Source organism: Strix aluco, chromosome 4 (assembly GCF_031877795.1).
Source record: "Strix aluco isolate bStrAlu1 chromosome 4, bStrAlu1.hap1, whole genome shotgun sequence".
Taxonomy (NCBI): Eukaryota; Metazoa; Chordata; class Aves; order Strigiformes; family Strigidae; genus Strix; species Strix aluco.
In genome coordinates this window covers 14,218,889-14,240,498 of record NC_133934.1, presented here as the reverse complement: position 1 = coordinate 14,240,498, position 21,610 = coordinate 14,218,889, and the positions used below count along the sequence as shown (strand labels likewise).

The following is a 21,610-nucleotide window of genomic DNA, read 5'->3' as shown; positions in this document are numbered from 1 at the left end:
GCGATGACTTCTATGAAAAGACTGAAGAACGCAATCAAAAAATAATTAGGATTATCAGGCTAATTACTGCATACATTTTCTAATGCTAATAGCAATAGGAAACACTAATTGTTGTTTACTGTGGGATGAATATTTAAAACTTGTCAAGAGAAGTAGGGGGAAAAAAAATATGGTTTTTTCCACTTGGAACAGACGCCAACTGCAGACACACATACATAGTAACATTTTATTTTTTAAAATGAAACTGGCACCCTATTAATACAAAGACACAGAAAACATACATGAAAAATTGCAACATATATGATCACAGTACCCTCAGAGCATAGCATCTAAATACAGTTCAAAAAACCTCAAAACAGGCTTGACTATAATGAAATATTAACAAATATATGTGTTTCTTTTAATTAGCCCTTTCCTGTTCCTGTTTTTAGGGTTCATACTTATAGGCTTCTTTCTGTCAACTAAAAAGTTTTTAAAATTAACTCTTTTTGAAATGTAAAATGATATTCTCATCAATTTAGAGAAACCTAGGCATAAGAACTACAAAAATACCCACCTAAAATAGTGACAGTTGGCAGCACTGTCATCAAAAAAGTTTTTGAAGGTATTAACGTTCCTATTTACATTTTTTTTTCCTTTTTCTACCGAGCAAGTGTGGTGATATTGGTTCACCAAGAAAAAGACTTGCAACAGGTTGCAAATATTTACCACAGTTTTGGACTGTAGCCACATTCATAGTTCAACTGAAATAAGCTTAGAAGCAACAGCGAAAAGCTGAAGTTATTCCAGAATGTAAGGCTAAGTACATATGTATATGCTGAAGATTTGGACTACCAGTTATGCAGAACACAAACTGCAGAAGTAACATTCAAAGTCTACTAAGAACACAACATTATACAGTAAATTAACTAGAATAACAGAAAATCAGAGAACAGAGGACTTGTGGGTCATCCACTTCATCTCTTCACATCATCTGCTATACCACAGCTTATTACAAGAATATATAAATACAAGAATAGTAAATCAGTACTTACTTTATATAATAAATAACCTTTCTATATAAATTATGAAAATACAGCTACAGTAAAATCAGTGCAAAAATGATCAAAATGTACTGAAGGAACACTAAGTCCTGCCTTCCAGAACGTGCATCATAGAACACCCATATTTCATCTACTGCATCATACACTGAAAAGAATTAAAAAATGCACAATGCACATTGCTAACTGTGCCATTCTAAAACTACAGCTATTTACAATGTCAGACAAATGAGATTAAAGCAACGCACATCTTATTTAAACTGCAGACTTCATTCTTTCTTATTATTATACTGAATTTTAAATAACTTGCTCTTCCCTAATTGATACTTTGAATGGAAGTTGCCCTCATGAGTCCATATTTGCACGAGCAGCCTTTTTGGAATTAAGAAAGTTCTGTTTCTTTTTCCTTGGAGAATTATGCAAAGAAAGTATTGGATCACTCGGCTCACGGAATAAAAACAACTTCTCTCCTGTGTCTAACAGCTCTATCGCTTCGACAGTTGCAGTGTTCAAAGGAACAGGTGGATTAGACTGTTCTATAGGAGACTGTGTAGGTGAACACCCAAGATGAATGAATGATGCTTTTTCCAAGAGAGCAAGATGCTTCTTCTTTATCAAGCTACATTGATGAAAAAAATTGAAGAATGAAAACTTGGGCAAAAAGAAGTGCATAGCTTCCTATATCATATCCTGACATAAAAGTGGTGACTTTGGAAGCTAAAGAAAATCACATCTCAACAGACAGAATTGTAATTTCCATTCCAATCCCCAATAATTTATGTAACATTTTATGAGATACAAAATTGCATAAGGAAAGGTAACCTTATAATAAATAACCATAGGGAAGATGGGCAATGTATATGAAAAATGTGTGAATTTTGTGGACATGTATGGAAAAAATATTTTTAGGCATTTACTATTATTGCTTATTATACATAAATATGTAGGAAACACAAGCACCAAACAGCAGCACAATGTCAGAAAATGCATGTTTACAAACTTTTCTGATTTCTAACAGATATAAGAGGAACCTCTGGAGATGAAATGAAGTATAAAAAAAAAATTCCTATATGTTTCTTCCTGTTTTCTCCTTACCTGTCTTTTCTCTTGTTTAGAGAAGGGATCTTTTCCAAACTGCTGTTTATCAGATCTTGCCTTACTTTGTTCTCCAGTGCTTGCCATAACTCTTGGTTCTTCCTGAAGGATCAGGAAAGAAAAAAACAACTCCCAGCAGCAAATCCCCAAATATATACACTTTCCTCCTCTTTCTGTTTTTAGCTACCAAACACATGACTAATACCATGAACACAGTCCGTAAGGAAGTTCAAGTATTTGTGCTGCCCTGTCACAGATCATTTAAATCATCTAAGCTCACACCTCAGGCCATGGTCCCAAGACAACTCACATCTGACAACTAGAGGGCCCAGTGCCACAAGATCTGCTTTTCTCCCCTTCCCATGTCATGGCAGGAGTTGGGGGAGAGGGTTTGGGAGCACCTCTCGGTGCTGGTTGCACAGCTATTCGGCTGGTGTTAATGGGGATAAACTGTAAGGATGAAGGCTCTGGGGGACTACCTGTCCCTGAGCAAAGGGAAAAAACAGTGGCCTCTTGGGACTTTAGTAATTATTAGAAAGGAGGACCTCCTTAGGAGCTACAGACACCTGAAATCTGGTGTGCTATGAATATTATAAATACAGAAAGCTGGAAGGAAAATATTTTAATAAACTCCTATTAAAGTCAACAGAAAGAAATTGATTAGAGCAAGATTTATAAATCTATAAAAAACCCTGTTTAATTCACAAAGTTATAAAATGTATCAACTCTTTATCAACCAATTTATTATAGCTGAAATATTTCACAAAATAAGGTAGCAGATTTGCAGTATTTTTACCCACAAAAATATTTCAAAAAGGAAACTTATGCACCTGTGATTTTTTTCTATTGTTGTCAACCTGCTTGTCCAGCAAATACATATGCACATAAAGCAGTACTCTCTTGCAATGGTCTACCAAAAAATATCACACTGACCTTTTCCTACAGCTGCCAGACTCATCTGCATTACTGTCACTTTCAGCAATACCATCTGAATATTTACTGATGGAATCGAGGACAGAAAGAACCTCACTTTGTGAGCTGGAGGGCAGCAGTAAGTTCAGGATCCTGTGCAACATCCCCATTGGTACCCTCGTCAGTTTGGCTAAATAACCTGCCAGTCGGAGCTCCTAGAGGATTAATGAGTAGAAGACAGATAAATTTAGCATTGAAAATAATAATAAAAAAAACTGTTAGGAAATTTTAATTGCTATCATTAAAGAATTATTCATTATAGAAACAAAAAATATTAGTGAAAATCATGTTAGTGGTGACAGTTTTGGTGTCAAGTGGTCATAGTCCCAATGTTCACTGTTTCTACCCACACTGGCCCATATATATTACAGCTGTCCATTTCATTCTGAATATAGGCAACTTAAATTTTGAACAACCAGCTGATCTTAGCATATGTGCTTAGGGCAGGTACTCGATGCCCCTCGATCTGAAAAATTACAGTGCAACCATATTCTAAGCATGTAAGGTTTAGTTAATTTATGGATTGTACTATTATAAAGAAATTCTTTAAAGATAGCAATGAAGCAATATGGCATCCCTTGGTCTGTAAAATTAGGGGGAAAAAAAGAATAGCCTCTGAAACCTAATGACAACGTTTACATGTTGCCATGGTTGAGCACTTCATTGTTCAGCCTCTCTTAACAGCAGATTCTGTAATAAGCTCAGGGGACAGCTTTTAAAATTTGTTAAGAGGTGAAGGAAACAGCTGTTTTTGTTTTGGTGGTGGTGTTTTTTCCAAATGTCCTCTCTTTTTTGGCCCAAAGGTCAGTGGTAAAGCATACTCACGTAGCGTTCAAATATTCTAAGTTCAAATTTAGTTGTTCCCTAGACAATCAACCAGCCCCATTTCCCGCCCCTCTCCAAACACCAAAACCCTGTTGTTATCTTCTGCTCTGCTGTCGAAACTATTGTGTCCCCAGGACTGTTTCTGCAGATTTCTCATACGTATTAAACATGTAAAGTCTACGATATATTGAGAACTACGTGGAAAGAAAAGAGTAGAGCAATTTAAAGCAAGTTAAATGCCTGAGAGGATGCCAGAAAAACGCTGTTGTAGTCTATTCAAACCATACATGTATCTCAGGTAGCCAAAGTTAGCTAAAACATGCCAAATGTTCAAAATGACTCACAACAGCTGAGTCACCTCTGCTCTGTTGACCCTCCGATAAGCATGGGGGAGATGACTATAAACCCCGTGTCACATAAAAAACCCACAAGGTCCCACCATGCAGGAAGACAGCCGATTTCTTTGTCCACAGTGGATTCAAAATGTCACAGCAAATGTTTGAACTCTGTCTCTTTTTCACATGATGAACTGAATGCACCTAGGAGATCCCTGTATTAAGTGAATCATCATCTTTGAAAGAAGCCATTTCACCAAAAGGATGCTCTGTAAAGGACAATACTTTCTGCTAAATCCATGTAAAAACAAAGCAATCACCCCCAAAGCAGTTCTAACCCAAATTTAGATGGCCACACAAAATAAAGAAATCAGTCAACTGCCTTTTCCCATAACCGTTCTCCAAGCAAAGAACTTCTCTCCAAAAGGCAGGAAAACTAGCCACTTCCCTAAGTATCCAGGGCTCTTCAGTCTTGTTATAGGTTTTACATGGAAACCACTGAGATACTAGAATGAACAAGAAAAAAATGCTAAGACTGATGAGAGATTTGTAAATTGACATGGTATCTAACATGTCTAATATTTTCACCCTAAACAGGCACCAAAGTTAAGTAAAAGACATGTCTGTTCAGGCTTCTTAGGGCAAGAAACTATTTGATTCTTCTCTGGAGAGGAATGTAAATAAGAGCTTAAATGCTAATACAGACACCTAAGTTTAATTTCTGTAGTTGTATACAGACTGTGTGCACTTTTGGTCTTTAAAAACTGTTCTAGAAACTCACAAAAAATAACATTAAGTGAGAATAAAAATGACACATCTCTGTGACCTATTCTACTTTTTTTTTGGCTAAATGGTCTCCAGACATTTAACTCAGTAATTTATACATGGATGATTGAAAGAAACATCATGACTTCAGTTCTGCTTTCCCTCTGTAATACTTTCCTCTTTAAAATGTTCTTTTCTCCACTCTGACCTTTGCCTTTCTGCATCAAGTGTGATTTGGACTGAGAGGCAACCCTTAATGCTCTTCTAACACAGCAGAATTCACAATTAAGTAATCCATAAGGTGCCACAATGCTGTCAACAGTACCAAAAGTGGCAGAAGACCCCACCAGCCAGGTGCATCTAGCATATGTATGGCAAAGGGAGCGCTGATCTGTGAACATGCACCAGCAGCAAGTAGCACTTTCAGATGCTCACAGCTACCCAGACCAGCTTGCAGAAGTAGGAAGGAGAAGTCAATGTGCATGCAAACACAGGAACGGTCACACTAGTCAGACCAAAAGCCCTCCAGTGTGGGCTAAGTTTGATTCTTCAGGTATATTATACGGTAAGGTACCACAAAGATTAGGAATTCACTTTTTTCATAACATCTAATGGATATAAATGCTTCTTGTGGCACCAATAACCTCATTTGTATTCTCTGAATTTGGTCACAATAGGAATGAGTTGTAGTTTACAAACAGCAGAATTACTTTTAAGTATCGGGCCTGAGCAATGTGTATTTAAGTAACTAATGCAAGAATCAATAAACTCAATCCATGCTGTGTTTCAAGCTTGCTTTGCTGTTTCCACAGGACAGTCTGCCTGCATCATCTGTTGTCTCTAAAATGCAATTAGTGTACCTGGGGCTATAGCTACGAGCTTATTTAAAAGTAATTTCTCAGCCAGAGGCTTATGATCCTGAACTCACTATCATTCAAGCAAACCTCTTATTGACCTAGATCTGACTCCATAAGGATGTAAGCTGAAACACAAAATGCAGGAAAGTAAAACTTATCTGGTTTTCCAGAGAGGGCTGCATCCATAGTTTTGAAAACTAGTGTAAAGGGGAAAATCCTCTTTAAAGAAAAGAATGAGTGCAAGATACAGAGGTACAAAAGCTATAGTTTTCTAATACTTTCCAATATAATGAGTTCTATAAATTCTAAGAAAACAGGGGGAAAAAAGATTTAAAAATCAAGCACATCCAAAAGTAGGAACACGTTACACTGTGGGCCTTAATAACTTAATAAATTACTAGTCTACTATGCACATACTTCTTTACAGTTGAATTAAGAGTAGTCAGGTTTGGAATTCTAGTTGGAGTTATTATACTATTGTACTTGCTGAGAACAGAAATTTTGTTTTGTATATCTTAAGGGTAAATACATGTAGGTTTTACAGAATTTCAATAAAGTATGTCCCAGAATACCTCTGGGCTACACTGTGTATGAATAAATATAATACAAAAACCTCAATGGTATATCTAATGCATATTTACACAAATTAATTATTTCTTCAGGGAATATTGTGAACAAAACACAAAGCACAGTTCACCAAGTATACACTGAACACCGTGTCCAGTCTTCCAAGTGCAGTGAGGTGATAGTGATGCTCTTAAATCTGTCTTCAGGATGTCAAAATCTGTAATTTTCAAGGGTCATTGTTCACCTGCTAGGCTGCTAAGAGGACTGGGTACTGTGAAAATTATGACATATTCTGTTTGCATGCATCTGTAATGTGCAAAACAATGATTTTAACCTCACAACTTGCACAACACATGCCATGCTGTTCAGCTGCTTTCACAATATATCCATGCCGAAGGGACCTAACAACCATCACAGGAAGACAATTAAACTGTCAGCAACTTGAGCAACATTTCTACCTAAACTGTAGAAAAGGAATACCCAGCTTCCCCCCAGCCAAGCAGTATGATTTTCGGGAATGCAGGACAAGGACTACTAGTATTATCAAGCTTTCCAGGACAGAAACAAGCTACAGTAACATTTAAAACCAACACATTCCTGGTTAGTCCCGAGCAGTCTGATGATAAATACGATTAACACTTCCAAACAAATGGGAGCACTGTCTTTGAACTGAAATGTTAAGAAAAGAGCCAAGGTCTCTTGGGAGAGGGTTCCCTTCGAAATGCTCCACAGCCAGCAGCATCGACACTCAGCCACCAGGTTTGTCTCTTCCCTTCCACCAAATGCTACATGTACAGCTGCTTCAAAATTCATCTTAGCAAGCCACAAATCTTGAATTCATGCCTTTATGAAAGAGGTAGATGGTGAGGCTCTGTCAGAGACAACCAAACTCAAGGGCAGCAGAAAAACAATTTATGACATCCTTTGCAAGATAAGAACTCTTCTGCTGAGCAGCTGGCTGGTTAGATGCATCTTCTTTCCACCCTTCTATCCCCAGGAGGACAGCAAGCTAAGAATCAGTGTATGAGATTAATGCACTACTTGTGCTCTCCAAGAGTCCCACTTAATGATGACTGTTTTTGCCAGCCCACAAAATTGCTAAATAAACACTGTACAAGGTCCCAGCCACTCCTTCGATTAGTCCAAGATTTCAAGGCTATAGCATATTTAAAAGCACTGAAACTATGAAAATGGTCTCAGCAGTGTTAATCTGGAGGAGTTGGTCTGTGTCGTTTAAAGTCTCTATACTGGTCAACATTTCTGGATGCAGCATATTTTGTCAGATAAATATAGAATGAACTAGGAAAAAAAAAGTATATAAAGAATTCCCAAGACTATGGGCCACCACAACTAATGACTTAAACCACAGTAGTGCAGGAAAAGATCAGCAAAGCCCAAAGGACCTTTCGAAGCATTTTCAATTTTTCTATCTGTCCTGATGTTTATTTTCCACTGATGCTGGGCTTAAAACTAGAAGGCTGGTAACAATGATCATGACCTCCTAGCCAAACACCTTCAAATGTTACACTTTGCAAGACAGGCCAGAATGGGGTTTTGGTGCTTATATTATTATGCCCAGAGGACAGGATGCTCTTGGAAAGTGTAAGATGAGGTTTGAATTTCCACTCTACCTGATTTAGTTCATTAGCATAAAGCGAGATCTTCCATTCCAGGACAGCAGCTTAGCCATCAAGCTGCCAGATATTTAGATCTTCCAGCGAAGCTTGCAGAAGGACTCTGCTCTGAATGAAGCCCAAGTGTTCCCATGAGAGGCAATGAAGTGATTATCACACTCTTGTGAGCTTTGGGAGTTCTTGATGCAAATTCCCTTCCCAAATCAGAGTAAGGATCTGAAAACATGTGCTACCTTCCAGGTGAATCTCTTAACACATGTATAATATACAGGAGTCTCACTTCAATTCTTCGTGAGAGTAGCTGATCTCAAATAGACATCTAACTTGGGAGAGGATAAAGAGGTCAGAAAACTGAGCAGAAACAAGCTGAGGCACAGAAAAATCTGAGAGATCCTTAGTCTAAGTGGTCCCTCCTTGGCTTGCTGGCCTCTGAAGCTCCCAATTTATGATACAGGTGACTGTAACCACTTCCGTCCCTGAGAAGCAAGATACTTGGATGTGCAAAGCTGCAACACTGAGTCTCTTTTCTGACACTAGCTACATATCTCAACCAAGGCCTGCAGAAAACTTGGGGACAACAGTGATTCACTTTTAATGCCTTTTGTAGCACTGATAGGCAGTCACCAGATAGCAAACTACCTGAAGAAGTGATGCTCATTTTGAAAGCGGTATGAGAAACGATACTAGAAAATGTAACTAGCAGTCCCTTCTATCATTTAGTTTTGTAACACAATCGATGCAAATCCTTTCTAACACTGATTAAAGCCTAAACAAAAGCCTTGTCTCATTACATGAAAAACAGACTGTAAATCTGTCTGTAAACCAGAAACTCAGGCAATTTAGTTCTCTCCACAGAATGAAATGCAATAGGACAACCTCTAGTAAGGATTTGTAAGTGATAACTCATAAAATTCAAAATGTTGAAAGTAGGTCAGAATTAACTGAAGTGGATGATAATACAGACTACAAACACCAGAACTGGTAGTGACTATTAGCAGAACTGGGTCCAAATACATCTGTAATTGTTCCCCCAAAAGTAAGAAAAGCTGAATTCTGGATACAGCTGTAATTTAAACTTGGAAGCTTTGTTCAATTTCATGCTTACCTGACTATAAAGTGCCAAAAATGCATCCATTTCTATATTTTCCAGGAGATCTTCACGCACCGTGCAATTCCATTGCTCATCTCTCAAGCTGAAGTGAAAGATAGAATTAACATTGAAATCTTTGCAGGTGCAATGACTGTATTATAGGAAACAATATCTGAAAGTCATCCATTCAGGAAGCATATCTTTCTGTCTGCCAAGTTGGGTGAGCAGCGTAACTTCTAAAATAAGCCAATTTCTCTTCCTTTCTCCCCTAAACCACCAAGCAAACATTAGAGCAGATCTGAGGCTATGTTCTTGCGCACAATTCAAATCTGGAATTGCTCCAAAGCAACAGGATTCAACCTCTCCCTATCCTCTTCTTTAAATTTCATTACCACACTTTATGGCAAGTTGTGAATCTTTTTTGTTGCTGGAATATAATAGCAAACAGTTAACTTCCTCCCTACTGGTGATTTTTTTGTTTCTGGACCAAACCATGAAGCCATCCTTATGTCATTTGGGAAAAGTATAAAACTTGTTTCTTCTATTATGTTTTCAGGTAAATAGTAAAGACTAGTTGCAGTTTCTTTAAAGGCTTCACTGATGTACCTCTACAGTAGTATCTCCAAGCCAGTAACCTATCTGCTCTTCTAGTGCCTCTTTACTTCTGCAACAGGAGAGTCATTAATCTACACTGATTAGAGCTCCAGCCCTTTCAGAATTAAAACAGACTTAAGAGTGCAGTAACTCCTCTCAAAGCCTATCAAAGCCATTTTTAATATATCAATTGTTTCATGGAAAACCCTCTTTGTAATGGAAAGCACACTCTCAGGATCTTACATGAAACTTGAAATGAGGTAGGTTTTTAATACTGTGCAATACACATGAGAACTTTAATTTCTAACTCCTGTAACCCTAATGAACGTAATACAATACCTAGCAGTTTTGAAAATTATCACTCATTTTTGCTAGACAACCTTCATGACAAGATAGGTATTTCTATATACCTCCCAAGAGGCTTTTTTTTTTTGGTCACTGATATCTTTACTTAAAAACTGGTCAGGGAAAAGTGAAATTGAGCCTGTCTCTGAAGAAGAGTTTATACATCCCATCAAAAATGATTGTGTGACAGGGAATGCAGTCTACAGTGTGACACTGGAGACGGAAATTCAACTTAAATTGCCTCAGCTACTTCCAATGAAACCTGATCTGTTGGGGTCAGAGAAGTCCCTACCCATCTTCTTGGGAAGCACATGAACAGTATTAAAATTCTTTTCCTCCTTGCTGCTAAGGAGTCCACTGTCCCCATCAAAAAATGGCGATTGCCATGCAACACATCACAGTCTGTATGTAACCAAGTTATTATTTCAAGTTTCTTATTTCAATATTCCCAAGACTCCTCAGTTATGCTCTGGGCCACATCACAAAAATGCACTGTTCAAACATAGATGTGTACTCCCTCCCCAACACAGCAGAGCATTTAGCCTGCTGTTTCTCTGTGGTATCTTAGTCCACAAGGACTGCAGTAACTTAGTAAAACCTGAGATCAAAGCACTTACCTTTGCTGGTGCAGATTTATAAATTGCCTACATTTATTCATGGCCTGTCTTAGCAGAACTGTCACCTGTCTGTCTGTATTTGTTTCCGCAGCTTCACTTGAAAGTCCTAATCCATCTGGAGTCCACCCCTGCCTACTCATTACATGCTGCTGCTGCTGAGCTGACTCCTTATGCAACATCTCATACTCCAGCTTCCTGTCAAGTTCTTCGATCTCCTAGAGGTTGAAAAAACATAATGATAAAAAGTCATAATTTAACTTGTAAGAACAAATTTCATTTGGAGTGAAGAAAAAAAGGTAGTATCAGAATTTCTGGTATTAGTTTATTCATCTCTCATTCCACCCAGCCACTTGCAGTCATTTACACTTTCCAATTCATTGCACGGCTTCAGTAAACATGACTTGCATGCTATGAATATCAGAACAATGCTGAAAGATATGAGTGAATTTTCATTGTGTTAAAGGTCAATGCTCTCTGTAGAGGACTTCTAGAAAGTATACTACCAGCATGGCTGAGATCCAGACAAAAGAATGGCACCATTAGAATTCATCTACAAGCTGCATAAAGCCACTGAAACGGCCTGAGAAACTCAAGACTGACTAGTTTTAGTTATACTGAATCAACAGCTAACATCAAAGAGGTCTGCAGTTAAATATTCACTTTTATTGTGATAAAATTAGGGTTAAAATACAATGCTCTAAAAATCAAAGGGTTAAAACCCAAAGTCTTAAGTGGACTAGATCCCTCACACCAAAGATCTCTCTTTGGTCAAAGAGTCAAACTGGACATCAGAAGGAAGGCTTCATATTCCAGTTTTCCAATGTCATTGTTTGACCTCAAGCTTTAAGTTGCTTAATATCTCAGTGCTCTACTTCCCAACTTGTACCTGGGAGAAAACACTGAATTTTAATCTATTCCTCCACCTCATCAGCTGGATTCAGACTACAGGTTCACTGAGCATGGCATCTCTAAGTAAGTGCTCCCTGGTCAGCAAGATTTGACATTGGAGTTTAGATCCACTCTCCTGACACCAAAACTGAGTTATTAACTTGTTATCTCTACGGGGATGAAGCAGATTCACATATAACCAGATGTGTTTGTTTCACTGATTGGAAAAACTATCACTGATGCCAGCAGCATTAGGGAATCCTGTGTAATCTGATATATTTGTTTTAAAGTAACAGGTTTTAAAATTTGTCAGCTAGTGGGACAAAGGAGTTAGACAAAAACACAGCAAGAAAGAGAGGTTTGATCACCAGAAAACAGTCCTTGTGAACCAAGCCTAACGGACACTTTAAATGATGCCTAAAATAATTTTTTTTTTTCCCCAAAATAGGGTTCAACTCAGTTCTTACACATTGGATAAAGAATCCAGTGTTAGCTACTCTAGATCTCTCTTCTGCCTCTCCTTCAATCCTTTTTCTTCATCTGTTCAAGGACAGAGAAGCTAAAAGCAACCTCTTTGTAGAGCCCCCTTACACTTACTACATAAAAGGCAATAATTCCAGATTAAGTTTTTTTTTTACTCCATCTAAATACACCTTTCATTATTTCCTACAGATTTAATACAAATTTAAGCAAAACTGGAAACATGTAGGCATTCTAACTGCCATTCTAAGAGAAACTGTAGAGATGACAGCATTAAAGTTTAACCAGGAGTTTTCACAGCAATAGCTGTCTAATGATGCCTTCCAGCAAAGAGGTTTTGGTCTTAAAACCCCATTTTGTTTGTTCTACTCCAGTGCTTTCCCAAGTCTCAGTTGGATGGCTTCAAATAGCAGATGTAAAAGAAAAAAAAAATCCTTATGAATACAGAGCACTGAAGTATTAAAAAAGGATTAGAAAACTGGCACATATCAAGTATGTAATAAATACGATGAAGGGAAGAGGTCTTTCCAAAGTTTCTACTATTTAAACTGCATAAGCATGCTTGGAGGGAGATAGACAGGTAGGGGGCTGTATATATAATCTTTGAAAACTCGGTGATTGAAGCATATCATGTGGTTATGGATTTTACCGTATGGATAGCACCCTAACGTGAACAATTCTGTAACACAGTCATGACAATTTACACACTATCCCAGTCATGACTCACAATCACTTCCCAGTTGTCTTCCTTGTGATCAATAAAACTTCAATATTAATTAGCCACCAAAATACTGCTCTTTTTGACCATAGATCTCTGGATGCTACTAGGATAAAAATAAATAGTAGTAATAATAATAATGATATACAATCTCCCCTGGCTCCAATATTTTCTCTTTATTTCTTTTACTGAGTGCATTAAAGTGTACATAATCACAGAAATTAAAGGCCAGACCACCAGGAGCTGCAAACCAGCACAGCTAAATCCAAGTCAAATAAGCTGCTGTGATAGTTGCTGTCTTCTAACAGGAATTTTTCCTTTTCACAACTTCATTACTTACAGGATTATGTGCTTCTAAGATCTGAATACATTCCAATTTTGACAGGGCTTTTGATGTGCTCAGTTGTTCAAAGAGCAAAGCTTGTACACTTATGATCGCAGTATACAGATCCAACATTTTGGACTTTTTAAGAGTCTTCTGAAAGGCTAAAGCAGCAATACATTCTCCAAGTTTATTTTCCAGATTGCGCAGCTGATGCTCTTTCTCAAGTAGTAACTCATACTTAACCTAAAAGAACCCAAAACACAAAAGATAATAGATTAACAGAAAACCTTACATGTATGCTCATGATTTTACTACTCTGTAATTAACAAGCAGGATTAAAGCAGCAAAGAAATCAATGCTGTTATCTTAGGATGTAATACATTGTTTTAAAAAGTGCTTTTAATATTGAATTCCAAGCTTTTACTACATGGTTAGTATCTCAGCACAGTAGGCATCCTGTGGTGTACCTTTATACAAGCAGTCTTAATCTCTCTACAGTTTTACCAGTCTATAAATAAGAATAATAAAGACCAACAGTATTTGCCCTGCAAGCATAAACTACAACACTGTAAAGGTCAACTGTAGTCTTTAAACACTGTATGACTTCCTACTGGCACAAGACCTGATTTTGTCCCTCAGAATACCTTTGCACAAAAAGATGGTACTCCGGATATTAAAACATTAGCTCTCTGTTCACGCCAATCAGAATTAAACATTATCAACTCTATTCATGATTAGTTTTAAAGGAGCATTTAAAAGACTTCCACCAAGTTTTTAGATCCTTAAAATGAAAAATATGCAACATGATGGCCATGAATTTTCACCGGAAATTTTATTGATAAGGGACCTGCTAAGAGTGACTATGTATCATACAAATTCTATTATCCAGTAGATAGAACTAAATTTAAAATGTGATTTGAAACCACATATGCTTGTAATATTCTTATTCATGCTCATGCAATAGTCTCCAAAGTCTCCATTGCATTCAAGGATATTCCAGATGATGTAAGAGATGGAAGGTTACCTTCAGGAAATATTCCCTACTAACATAAATTAAGCCAATTACAACGCAAAAGAAATCATCCTACAAGACACAAAGTAGAGTCAAGATTTACTTTCTTGACATCTTTAACAAATCACCATCTTAAGAGACAGACATTGTCTGTCTAACATTACTGTTAATCTAATGAATTGATCTTGAATAATGTAAGTGTGTGACACTAAACAGTAAATAAGCATATGGGTTACAAATAAACACATGGGATATTTCAGTTAGGAGGAGAATTCAACTCAGAGACCTTACTGGAAATACAGTAACCAAAATGGTAAAACTAACCGGTTATTTTTGAACATGGAAGGCAGACATCTCCAGTGACAAGCAAAAGAGATGGCCAAAATTGGGTGTTTATGGGAAAAAAGCTGAGCTGCCTTCCAGTACTTGTTCAAAAAAAGTAGATGACATTTACTTTAGGATAGATCCACAAACACCTGTTGGTTGTTTCTATGTTTGTTTTCAGTAGGAAAAAAAAAATCAATAATAATAATAGTTTTTTGTATCTATCCTCTATGTTCTTTGCAGGCTGGCAAGAAACCTATTAAAGTGAATTTGAGGCCTATTGTTTTCTGTAGAATGCTTTTTACTGAAAAGCAAAAGCAAGTAACTTTAGCATCTCCCATTTAAGCCCATAGCCCAGTTGTTCACAGGCATCTGAAGGTGTACACTGTATTCTAGCAGCACTGATCAGAAATCAAAGATAAAAACTTCCGCAGAAAATCCTACAAGTCACGACTTTGATATAGATTATACAATACACCCAATCCCACCCTAACTCAGGGGTGTTTTTCAAAGTTTGTTTGTTTTGGCTTATTTGTTTTGCCGAAGCAAATTTATTTTCAAAATCCAAAGTGTTATTTCAAGATATGAGCCAGGGACCTAAGACAAAGGCCTAGAATCAAGACTATTCTACACCTCAGTGTCAAGGCAAATATTTAAAACAAAAATTATAATTTAAAATAACCTTTCTTCAAAAGCCTGTGCACAAGACTAATTTCTCCAATAAGACTCAAGGTTTTTTTTCTGAAAGGCACACTGAATTAATTGTTACACTACTGATCACTGACACAAGAAAATGTTCTCAAGAGTAAAAAGCAATTGTCAGAGCCATATTGCCTGACCAATTTTTTTTAAGGTCTCAGTTGTGAAGTTTTCATTGACTTGCCCCCACCCCTCTTTTCGGCAGTGAAAGTTGTCGCATTCTTAGGTGACTCTTAAAAGAGAGGATGGAATAGAAGTGAGTCCTTAACAGTAAAACATTAAAGGAGGGCAAGGAATTTATATTCAATTCAGCCAGCCACTTCATACTTCACTAACAACAGCTGCTATCTAGCAAGGTGTTCAGGGAGATGCATTGCTATAGCAGACACCACTTTAAGGGGCAATTCCTGTTAGAAATGAACCAGTTTGGAAAACAAATGCTACAAGTCACCTTTAAAAACTTTGACAACGTCGAGTTTTGAGTTTACTTAAAAGCAGGAACATTAAGATAGATGAGAACAACCAATGTTTTTGTGGCAAGAGACTAAATGACTTATATTATGATTTTCATTACAATAGCACCTATTCAAGGAACAGAAAAAAAAAATAATTCAGGCAGTCCTACATGACTAGAAGTAAATAGGTCCATTTTCAAACAAACTAATGCCCTGTATTAGGGCAGCTTCTTAACTTTACAACACTACTAGCTTGAATAAGTTATATCAACGTACACACACTGAGGAGCTGGTCATTCTTTTTTTCCAGCTTTTATTTACATGTCTAAGATAATGCCTGCCAGAATACACACATTTTTACAATTTCAAAAAAGGGGAAAACATATGCTTGAGGTACGATTTGTTTTATATGACACAAAATTAGTAAGTAACACCTGAAGGCTGCCTTTGCAGTTTAGGAAAAGGATGTGCTATAAACCTTTAAAAATGCAGATTAAAAAAAATTACACAGAAATGTTTTGACAGGTGTGTGCACACAACTGAATTTAAAGCTTGTTTCTTTCTTCACAGAAGGCTCAGTTTCAGACACAAAGATTTTACATGAATTATACATATATGAAATCTGGGGATGGATAAATAATAGATGAATGAGTAAATGAGTGATCACCTTTAGTGTAAGTCTGAAGCCATTAAAATGAATAATGAATAAGGATGGAAATGCAGTTTGACAACTCAAGTTCTTATAAGGAGACACTAGAACGTATATTTTAATTGCAGCTGAATTAAAAGGCAAAAGAGATGACACTGATGACAGAAAGACATACTTTTGTCAACCACTTCAAATAACAGGAGGTTTATTTAATAGGTTCACTATATTCTATGAATCATGATTTATGGTCCAAACTGCAAAACTAGACACTATTTGCATATTACTAAGTACAAAGCCATATGTTAAGCATGCTCAAACACATGGGAATGATGTTCAGCTTTATCATTTAGCATCTACTCAACATTATACAGTAAATTAACTGTTCTTAACCAAGAAAAATGTTGCATTACTCAACTGGTACTACTATCTACCCCTAGCCACCTGAGTTTCTTTCTGCCTCTTGTCAGCTCTGAAATCACAGCTCTGCAAACAGAAATGCATTTGTGAAAATCAAAGCTTGTAAGTAGACCTGACTTCAGTATGACATAAAAAGTGACTTCAGTAGAAGGTGTATCAAATACTGATTACAAATTAAATTATAAACTAGTTATAATACTGCTTGACATTGTACTGTTTGACAAAACACTACTAGAGTGTCAAACTACTTTAGTTATGATGAATCAACTCCCGTAGGTCTGAACGTTTGCTGCTGATTCCACCTGAAACATCCAAACTACACAAAAAACTGCCACTGCTGTAAATGCACTATGATTAGTCCATTGCTTGGAAGCACTGACTTCCAAATTCCATATTTGGTTCTGACTAATTGCTAACTTGCCTTGTATCGGTCCTAAATATTACAAATAAAGGGAATAATCTGAAAATGTACTTGATTACCTGCTATCCCAAAGACATTTCTCATACAAGTCTCATTTTTTTTTTTTTTTTTTTAAGCCCTGCAGGGAGCACAGACTAAAGAACGTCAGTATTTTTACCACTGTATTTCTTCTGAGATAGTTAATTGCTATTTCAGAAAGAAACAGCAACTTCCTCATGCAAAAGACAGTTCAAAACAGCTCTGAAACACAAAAATAGTAGATATAGTCTGCTTTTGAAGATTTTCAGACCAAGGTCAATGATACTCTCAGGTGTTCCAAGACTAGGCTTCAAACTTCTTGCCGTGGCCTCGCAACTCACTACCTCCTCTCTATGTGTGGTGTTCCCTGTCATGCCTGTTTTACAGTATTACAAAACACATCCCGCTGCTGCTTTCATAAGCATTAGCTGGAAACCATTTTACAGCCATCCTGTAGCAAGACAGAACCCACGACACCATGTGACATCTGCAGGAGAGCAGCAGCAGTGAAGGCAGGAGAAGCACAGCAGACCTCCCTTGCCTTGAATTGGCTGTGCAACTTCAGATGGTTAATTTTGAGTTAGGTGATAGAAGTATTCACATTAATGCAAAATTTAGAAGTGTAAGATTCTAAATTAGGAACGAGGTAACAGATTGCAACAGGCAAAAGAAACAAACTCTTTCTGTGATCAACATAAGGCTTATTACCATATTTCTGTCTTCTAATGATAATGTGAGAACTAACAATTTTCCTTAACAATAGTTTAGCTTCCTTAGCCCAAAGCATTTGGCTTTTTGTAACTAATGTGCAGCCATAAAATCAGAACAACAGGTATGCCAGATGGTGCATATAAACTGAAACAATGAGGCTTAGAGAAGCTAACTTCCCAATTTTAAAACAAGACTCTAACAAAAATATAAGGCAATATTCACATCAAACAAGTATTCAGTACTTTTTGTAACATAAGAGCTGAGCCCATACTCCATTGTACTTTCAAGTAACAGTACAAAAAAAAAAAAAAAAATCTAAATTTTGTGGGTCGGGGCATTAGGTATTGAAGCCAGAAGTATAAAAGCCTACAGTAAAGGATTAGAGGCATTCTTAGATGAGAGTTATTAAATTATTAAAGAGTCCCGGAACACACTTGCCCATTTCTTCCATTCCTGTCCAAGCATCTGCTCTCACTTTGAAAGATTTCAAAGTGAGACCTCTGAACTTCCTCTCCAAGTGATAGAGAAGCCAACGAGAAGAGCTGCTATGCTGGACCTTGTTCTCACCAACAAGGAGGGGCTGGTGGGGAATGTGAAGCTCAAGGGCAGCCTTGGGCTGCAGTGACCAGGAAATGGTGGAGTTCAAGATCCTTACAGCCATGAGAAGGGCACACAGCAAGCTTGCTACCCTGGACCTCAAGAGAGCAGACTTTGGCCTCTTCAGGGATCTGCTTGGCAGAGTACCATGGGATAAAGCCCTGGAGGGAAGAGGGGCCCAAGAAAGCTGGTTCATGTTTAAGGATCACCTCCTCCAAGTCAGGAGAGATGCATCCCAACAAAGAGGAAGTCAGGTAAGAACACCAGGAAGCCTGCACGGATGAACAAGGAGCTCCTGGGAAAAGCTCAAACAAAAAGGAGGCCTACAGAGGGTGGAAGCAAGGGCAGACAGCCTGGGAGGAATACAGAGAAACTGTCCAGGGATCAGGTTAGGAAAGCCAAAGCCCTGATAGGATTAAATCTGGCCAGGGACGTCAAGGGCAACAAGAAAAGCTTCTATAGGCAGGAAGACTAGAGAAAATGTGGGCCCTCTCCAGAAGAAAATGGGTGACTTGGTTACCTGGGATATGGCTAAGCCACTATCGATCATATTTGAGAAATCGTGGCAGTCCAGTGAAGTTCCTGCTGACTGGAAAATGGGAAACATAACCCCCATTTTTAAAAAGAGAAAAAAGGAAGACCCAGGGAACCACAGGCCAGTCAGTCTCACCTCTGTGCCTGGCAAGATCATGGAGCAGATCCTCCTGGAAATATGCTGGGGCACATGGAAAATGAGGAGGTCACTGGTGACAGCCAGCATGGCTTCATTAAGGGCAAATTGTGCCTGATGAATTTGCTGGACTTCTACGACAGGATTACAGCACTGGTGGATAAGGGTAGAGCAACTGACCTCATCTACCTGGACTTCTGCAAAGCATTTGACACTGTCCTGCACGACATCCTTGTCTCTGAATTGGAGAGACATGGATTTGACAGATGGACCACTCGGTGGATAAGGAACTGGCTGGATGGTCACACTCAAAGAGTTCCAGTGAATGGCTCAATGTCCAAGTGGAGAGCAGTGACGAGTGGCGTTTATGAGGGGTCGGTACTGGGACTGTGCTGTTTAACATCTTTGTTGGCGACGTGTACAGTGGGAGTGAGTTTGCTGATGATACCAAGCTGTGTGGTGCGGTCAACATGCTGGAGGGAAGGGATGACATCCAGAGGGACCTGGACAGGCTTGAGAGGTGGGCCTGTGCAAACCTCATGAAGTTCAACAAGGCCAAGTGCAAGGTCCTGCACACGGGCCAAGGCAATCCCACGCACAAATACAGGCTGGGCGATGAGTGGATTGAGAGCAGCCCTGTGAAGAAGGACTTGGGGGTGTTAGTGGATGGAAAACTGACTATGAGCCAGCAATGTGCGCTCACAGCCCAGAAAGCCAACTGTATCCTGGGATACATCAAGACAAGCGTGGCCAGCAGGTTGAGGGAGGTGATTCTCCCCCTCTATTTCACTCTCCACCTGGAATACTGTGTTCAGCTCTGGGATCCCCAGCATAAGAAGGACATGGACCTGTTGGAGAGGGTCCAGAGCAGGGCCACAAAGATGATCAGGGGGGTGGAACACCTCCCTTATGAGGACAGGCTGAGAGACTTGGGGTTGTTCAGCCTGAAGAAGAGAAGGCTCTGGGGAGACCTTATAGTGGCCTTCCAGTACTTAAAGGGGACCTACAGGAAAGATGGGGAGGGACTATTGATCAGGGAGTGTAGTGATGAGGGGTAATGGTTTTAAACTGAAAGAGGGCAGATTTAGATTAGATCTGAGGAAGAAATTCTTTACTGTGAGGGTAGTGAGGCACTGGAACATGTTGCCCAGAGAAGCTGTGGCTGCCCCCTCCCTGGCAGAGTTCAAGGCCAGGTTGGACGGAGCTTTGAGCAACCTGGTCTAGTGGAAGGTGTCCCTGCCCATGGCAGGGGGGTTGGAACTAGATGATCTTTAAGGTCCCTTCTAACCCAAACCATTCTATGATTGTGTGCTCAACTACATGAAACTGTTTTTACCATCTGCAACCTATTATTTGTTAAACTATATTTTATCTACCAATTTTAACTACCAGTGGCACTTGTTTGTCTCTTATAGTTCCTACAGCCATGCACCACCTATGTCTAAAGGAGTTATCAGTGTATTGTTCCTCTGATATACAAAAGTAGTATTACCCATATTTTACAAGTGGAAAGAGAAGAAGAGAAAGGTTAAAGAACACAAACAAGACCTCATGGAACATCTGCTGACAGAGAAGGGAAAAGCCTCCAAAATTTCTTATTGACATTGGCCCCACTCAATCCTTAAGGATTAACTTTAGACTGAGGCTGTGAGCCTTTTAAACGACACCCACTAGAATCAAAGCACCCTTTCAATATGCTCTATACAAATAAACTCAGCCCCTACCCAAGAAGTTTTTGGATCTAAGAACCCATTTCTGGGTTTTCAGTAGCATTAGAAAAGTTCCAAGAAATAAATCTTGCTCAACTGAATTATGCAGTGAAGCACCTTCCATGTTTTGAAAGCCTTACTAAGAAAACCACAGGATCTAGGGGAGTCTTGCAATCATGCATACACCAAGCCCCAGAAACACTAGAAGAAAAAAGGGTAAGACATGAAATCAGTTCTGCAAATAAGGTGCGAACAGTAAAACAAAGCCAAAACTATTAAGCCTGAAATACAATATCTTGACAATATGCCTTTTTAATCTGGTTCTTATTCACATTAATAGAAAACAGTAATTCTTTAATTACTCAAGGTCTAGGTTTTGACCTCAGTACAGAAAAAGTCTGCACTTACCTTATTAAAATTTTCATCTTTCACTGAGTCTTCATAAATGAAAATTTTGTCCTGTAAAGATTTCTTCAGAATATCTATCTTATTTCTATTCCTGGATCCTGTTTTTTTCATTTTAGAGTGCTGCTGTAAGAATATGAGCACAGAATACTTTATTTGTAAGAGGTATATGAGGATGCTAACATTATTACTTGCTATTATTAGAAGATCACCAATTAATGAAATATTTCACAAGCACAACTTTCACTGAGAAAATATTTCTGAAATGAAGTTGCTGCCTATTCATTCAGAAGATTCCTTTCAGATGTTCAAAGTTGCAAATTTCTTCTTTAATTTCTTTCAAGTAGAATTATATATTCATCCTTTCCATGAAAAC

General features: G+C 38.2%; 1 protein-coding gene across 4 annotated transcripts in view; it reads right to left on the bottom strand.

Moving 5' to 3' along the window:
* Positions 1–212: 212 nt before the first annotated feature.
* EVC2 (EvC ciliary complex subunit 2) overlaps positions 213–21,610 on the bottom strand; it is an 81,479-nt gene continuing 60,081 nt past the window's right edge. For 2 of the 4 annotated variants that reach the window (XM_074822108.1, XM_074822109.1), the window contains 7 exons: positions 21,238–21,360; positions 13,163–13,390; positions 10,737–10,951; positions 9,196–9,283; positions 3,069–3,262; positions 2,136–2,237; positions 213–1,659 (listed from right to left, as the gene is read on the bottom strand). In XM_074822108.1, coding sequence (XP_074678209.1) covers positions 1,386–1,659; positions 2,136–2,237; positions 3,069–3,262; positions 9,196–9,283; positions 10,737–10,951; positions 13,163–13,390; positions 21,238–21,360 — 1,224 coding nt within the window. In that variant the 3' untranslated portion in view covers positions 213–1,385. The remainder of the gene's footprint in view (positions 1,660–2,135; positions 2,238–3,068; positions 3,263–9,195; positions 9,284–10,736; positions 10,952–13,162; positions 13,391–21,237; positions 21,361–21,610) is intronic. The other 2 variants (XM_074822110.1, XR_012623026.1) reach the window with 2 other exon arrangements.